The 6517-nt window shown below is 37.9% G+C and overlaps 1 protein-coding gene across 1 annotated transcript; it reads left to right on the top strand.

The window, feature by feature from the left end:
* Nucleotides 1-267: 267 nt before the first annotated feature.
* Nucleotides 268-6140, top strand: LOC109112366 (homeobox protein Hox-C1a-like). Its single transcript, XM_019125310.2, has 2 exons — nucleotides 268-1070; nucleotides 5604-6140. Exons 1-2 carry the CDS (start codon nucleotides 503-505, stop codon nucleotides 5957-5959), a joined length of 924 nt encoding a protein of 307 aa, XP_018980855.2. The 5' UTR covers nucleotides 268-502; the 3' UTR covers nucleotides 5960-6140.
* The last annotated feature ends 377 nt before the right edge of the window (nucleotides 6141-6517 follow it).

Genomic DNA, 6517 nt, shown 5'->3' with positions numbered 1-6517 from the left:
TAAAACACAATGCATGGCCTATCAGTTGAGTAAATTAAAATAACATTAGCTGGAGAACAGTAATTATTATCTGGATCTGAAACAAACCGTTTATTTATATTGTAAATGTCACAAATGCCTTGACATTTGTGCAAAATTCTCCGCAAAATGAAGTGCGCTTTAATACAATTCAATATTATCCATTATGAAATGAAGTACTGATGTTGACCCCCCTCCGCACACGCGCGGGCACACACACTCCACGAGACCTTATTAGCAGGTCAAATAAGTCGTTCAAACTTGCTTGCTTTGGTAAATTAACGCTCACTCAGATGAGGGAGATGTCCGGCTATTGGCCAAGAGTTAGAGGGCACGTCATCCCCATCCATCACCGATCGAATGTTTCTACAAGGCATGTCCCTGTCTAGATCGGTGCCTTTTTCCCGCTATCTGTGGCGTCTGTGGATGGAGTTTCTGTCGCGTCCATCCTCGGATGAAAATCCGGAACATATGAGACGCGGTCATGAATTATTATCAAGGGTTCAGGGACACAACGTCAGTGTTAATCAAGGGCTGTAATGCTACTGGAGTAATGCGTCTGCATCAGGACCACGGAGCTGCTGACTTCCCAGACAGAGAGGAAGGACATGTCAACACCGAGGCGGATTTTCTTCGGTATCATTTCACGAATCTCAGTGCCACGGCCACAGGCGCGTGTTCAAAGCCCTGTGAGGATCCTGGCCGGGCTAACTCGACCAGACCCCCCTTCCCCCATAATCAAGATTTCTATAGACCAGTGCACCCCATCCGACCCCAAGTCCCCTCCTTCCAAAGCTGTCGTGAGCAGGGTCTCTCCAGAACGGGCTCATCGTCCTCCTCAGACACTTTAAGAACTTTCTCCGGCGCGCATTGTGAACTCGGCCCTGTCAACAACACACACCTCGATGTGCACACATGCGACGGCCCAGTGCTTCACCCTGCAGAAGAGGACAATAACACCAGACACGAGGCTTTAAAAACGTTCAATGAGACATTGCAAAGGGGAAAGACATTCGATTGGATGAGAGTGAGAAGAAATCAGTCCCGTACAGGTAAGTTGACTAGTTTTCTAGTTTGATGAACTTTTCTGCGGCGCACGCTTACAGCTAAGCGATGCATTGACCGACTGTACTTTGGCCAACATCTCTGTCTTCTCAACTTTAAACATCCTAGTGGCGTGATTTAAAATATAATGCTAATTGTGTTTTTTAACAAACTCGTTTTTTTCTTCTCTCTCTCTCTCTCTCTCTCTGGCTGAAAGTAGTGTATACTGAGTAGGACAAGAACTTTTCAGCGAGTAGAAATTAATCCTTGGAGGTGGAGCTATGTGTGTGTACAAGTTTGGCTGTACTTGCAAAGGTCATTTTTTTTTAAATGTACTAACAAATACGGTGAAACATAATAAATTCTGAGAACATTTTAAGTTATGCATTATCTCACTCATTATAACAACCAAATAATGTTTTACTTTAAATTTATCCATATCAACAGTTTTGAATAAACAGTTAGGGTTTAGGGTTTAGCAAATATTATAACCTTAAGGTGCATTAAAAATTTAATGTTATATGCTAATGTAGTTATTAATTTTGGCACTATGCATTATACTGTATATATAGTATAGTATAGGTTATATACAAACACACAAACACATATATATGCATGCATGTATGCCTCACACAAGTAGCAAAAGTTTTAAGCTGATTATAAAACTGATTCCATCCTGTGCAGATATGGCACGTGTCAGGGCCAGAGAATTTTTGCCTCACAAATCAGGCTGCCTGCCTGCTGAAAACCTTAAAAAATTTAAGGAGAGTGTTATATATAAGATCTGCTCTGGTGCTTAAGTGGGTCAGCAACAACATGCCAGGCAAAATTCCTCCATTTTTATAAATACCACATTCCATTCTATTCTGAATGTTCTTCCCCTTAAAAATTCTCTCACTGACAAGAAGCAGCCCAGGCCATATTTAAAGGAGTCCAGCACCCCCTAGCTCTCCATTCAGAGCCAAATAAACTTCAGAGGAACACTTTTCCTCGACAGAGCCCTAAATCTTAATAGAGACCATGAATGTTTATATGCTGCAATTAATTTTCTATATTGAATGTCGGAAAATGTCTGTCAGAATCTCAGCGTAATTCTTAACCAGAGTAATTATCAGATAGGTCTGCATTTAATGCAGTTCAAATGTGAGTTACTTGACATGTGCTCATAAAATGTCACGCTCAAAGACATTTGACCTGTATTATGTCAAAGTATTTCATGTTTGTTGTGAGAGCTGTGCGTTAAATAGTGAATCGCTCGTCCCCTTCAATAAATCACAATATATGTAATAGGTTGATGGTAAAACCAAGAAGAGCCCTGTTTGATTTGTCATTTCCTACGAATCAGTAATACAGCATTCATATGGTTTCCAGACTGTCAAGGAGAAGAATGTCTGGCCAGGCCACACTGATGATCTAAAATAACTCAGAGGCAAATATGTCAGCGAAAAGGTCATTTTGGGCTATATCACCCAGCGTATGAACAGCAGCTGTGGTCAGGAAATAGGATGGAGAGGCCCGGTATATCAAATCCCAAAAGCTTGGATGGTGGCAAGGCCAAGAGTTTACCATTTGTTTACTGTAGCTTCTGCTGTTTGTTTTTCTCCTGCCTGTCCACCCACATTCACCTAGAGACACAAGAAAGAGGCATTGCTTGTCATCAGGTACAACACATATTTGGAAGAAAGTTGAGGTCCAAACAACTTTGGATTTCCATTGACTTTCATTTGTATGCATACAGTTTGGAACGACATGAGAGTGAGTAAATGACAATTTCATTTTTGGGTCAACTTTCCCTTTAAAGAGGAGTATCTTTATAAGTTGTGACCTTCCCTCTGTGGTTAATGTCTTTGGATTTATCGCAAGCCTTATGGAGAAAGCGTTGTATGATGATATATGAGAGGTCTGTCAACAAGTGCTTAAGATAATACTCACATCAACACAGCAGCCAAAGTCAAATGTTAAATGGTAGGGTTAATGTTTATTGTCTGCTCTGTTACTTAAGTTCATTATGATGTAATGCAAAAAAAGAAAAGAAAACAAATTGTTATAGGGAAAAGAGTATTAAAGGGGTAGTTCACCCAAAAAATGAAATTTTGGTCATCCATCTGTGTGGCTTTTTTTTGCACAACACTGGAACTCGTTGAGATATTTTCCAACATTTTTCCACAGAAGAAAGTCAGTCGTACAGTTTTGGAATGCCACGAGGGAGAGTAAATGATGGCAGTGTTTTCATTTTTAGGTGAACTATCCCTTTAAGTGAGAGATTCCATGCATTGAGAGGGTTATTGTTCTTACAGGGCAACATCAAAATGTTTCCTATACTCAACATGAATAAAAGCTTATACAGAGTGTCTGACTGGATCCCCCAGTACAGTGCACATAGTCCCAGTGCGTCATTCTTCAATTATACCCTGACAGCACCTGAATTACTGTGGGCTGGATGCCCAGATGACCGAGGCAATCTGTATCGATCCCCCACCCCCCATTCCCCTGCTCTCTTTTAGGCTTAGTGGGCCACGTCATCCCTCTGGCTGGCTGGCCATTTCCAAGTTTGCAAGTCATTCCTCAAATGTTTAGTTTGATTCCTTTATGCCTTCTGGTGACTGCCAATTCTATTATCCAGTAACTCATTCATCAGTGTTTTCATGCTCACTTTTTTATTTCCTAAGGAAATTGCTTAATTACTTCATATTTGTCAGTGAATGCACTGATTGTTAGAACGTCCCTTGTGAATATTAGCAGCGACCCTACAATTGCTTTTTCATCTCTCTGTTTACTTTCATTTGCACGGCGAGAGCGAGATAAAGATTGCTCTTGAAATCAACTGTATAATCAACTGTTTGTGCTCTGAGCCTAAAGAGAAAGGGTGAGGGCTTGCTATTAGTGACACATAGAGTTTATTCAGGTTTTTGGAGAACGTTTTAATTGACTTCATGCAAGAAAATACATGAAAAAAGCAAATAAATGCACAATGTTTTGGTTGCAATAACAAAAGCAAGTCTTTTAGCCATATATTAGGGCTTTTTTATTATTGCAACCAAAACACTGCAGTTATTTGACATTTATCTTTGTATGTCCTCCGTCTGTTCAAACTGTAGGTCCTTGACTGCAATGACATGACTACAAACACACTCACACACACACACTCATACACATGGTGTGCAGATGGCACAGAGGTTAGAGAGACACTTGCAACTGTAGCAGTATGTGAGGGCTCAATGCGTCTCTATCACTCCAGGGGATTTTCCTGCCTGACCCCTGTGTGTGTGCTGTAAAGGAATGTGCAACTTCCTGTGTGCTTCCAAAAGCAAACACCACAAGCAAACAACAAAACATGAGCTTGATTTCCATTAAAACAGCGGTTAGTTGACTAGCTCGGTTAAACTGCAGATTTAATGCTATTCTAAATTAACAAAGAAAGGCAGATTTGGATGCACTTGGTTTTCAATTAATTTGCAGGGCATACTAGGTTAGGCAAAGTAGTCATGTAGCACCAAACTGCAAAGCAGCATTTTTAGCAGATTTTTATGGCATGTCGTGATGGACAGTACATCTGGCCCCTGTCCTGCAGTCATCTATGAGGAGGAAACAGACAGACAGTCCTCTGTTTAGTTCATACAGACAAGATCTCTGCATTCAGGTGAAGGTCATGCAATCATACTCATTCACTATTAAACATACTTTTAGCAGAATGAGTGACCATCCTGGAAACCTAGCAAATACAATTTCTGCTATTTTAAAACAAAAATGTTAAATCAAAATGTGATCACAATTTCTAAAAGTTGTGCTTGCTAAGTCTGTATATATTTTGAATATATCTAAACAAACTCATCAAAATTGATTTTACTTTACTTTCGCTTACAAAACACGACAAATATCTTAAACTTAATGCAAAGGCATATTTAGTTATTATACTGGTTTAAATATCCCTGTTAAACTCACTTTTAATCAGTCGAACATAGACTTTGATACTGCATTCTCCGTTTTTATTGTGGTCTTTTAAACTAATTACTTAATATTAAATTATTTTATGGGCACAATAAGATTTTAATGGTATTATATATATATATATATATATATATATATATATATATATATATATATACACACACACACACACACACACAAATTTTACATTGATAACGTGCCGTTTTGTACACAAGAGTAGATAATTTGGTTTCCAGTTGCGCGGCTTAAATTAAAAAGCATCATTAATAAATGCCAGTAATAGTTTATATGCATATTTTGCAATTGTGTAATTGAATATATTAACAGTGAAATAAAAACACATGTTTTCTTTAACGTGTTTTTCAACAGTTTTAAAGCTGACATTTGATTCGATCTAAGATTATAAAAATTCACATTTTCGATGAAACTATCATTCTGTTTTAAAATAGTTTATTTTTTTTGTTAAGCTGTACAAATGTAAAATAGCGTGCAAAGATGTCAAACACTGCATTTTACAGTGAAGCTTTATTCGCTTGCTTGTTAAAAAATATAAAGCATATGTTTTATTAATATTTATTGCATTGCCTTCACAGCTATCGGGTTATATCTGGACCCGGAGTTGAAGACGGACCACGGACGAGATCCTGAGGAGGACCCCTCGAGTGGAGCACCACGAACAAATTTTACAACCAAACAACTCACAGAACTGGAAAAGGAGTTTCATTTCAACAAATATCTGACTCGAGCTAGACGGACAGAGATCGCAAACAGTCTCCAGCTGAGCGAAACACAAGTAAAGATCTGGTTTCAAAACAGGCGCATGAAACAGAAGAAAATGCTGCGGGAAGGCCTATTTCCAGGACTAATGCTGATTTCTGGGTGTGATGAACACTCGAAAAAAACTGACACTTGTTCATCTCCTGACAAAAGATCATTTCTGGTAGGGTAAGATTGTGGGACGGCTGCCATATGCTACAATAAAATCTGAACGCTCAAGTGAATGCGTTATAACAAGAGAGTGAACGATTAAAATATATTTACACACCCAAAATTAAGTATGCACTAAACAAAAATATGTATTTGTCGATCCAACTGTTTAAGAAAATAAAGCAGTAGCTCGCTAAAGTAAATTATTGAGTTTACTCACTTGTTGAGGCAAGCGGAGAAATCTTGATTTAATTAAAAATCACTTTATAGGTATTTCTAACTTTAAAATGTTATAATTGTTTGTATGCTGTATATATATATATATATATATATATATATATATATATATATATATATATATATATTCCATTCTGAATCTGCTTTTGTTATTAAAGATCAGAAAATTAATCGTTAATAGCCTATTAATAGATCTCATCAGGGTCCAAAAATAAACCAGGGTTCAAGGCAAAAGTGTCACAAGTGACAAAAAATGCCCCAAATATTTCATACATAGAAACATAGCAAGGGAAAAACTTTATTTATTTATTTAAATATATTTTATCTAAACTAACTATATTTT

The sequence above is a fragment of the Cyprinus carpio genome, chromosome B23, assembly GCF_018340385.1.
Source record: "Cyprinus carpio isolate SPL01 chromosome B23, ASM1834038v1, whole genome shotgun sequence".
Taxonomy (NCBI): domain Eukaryota; kingdom Metazoa; phylum Chordata; class Actinopteri; order Cypriniformes; family Cyprinidae; genus Cyprinus; species Cyprinus carpio.
Note: the sequence above shows the minus strand (reverse complement) of the source record. Positions and strands in the feature narration are given on the sequence as shown.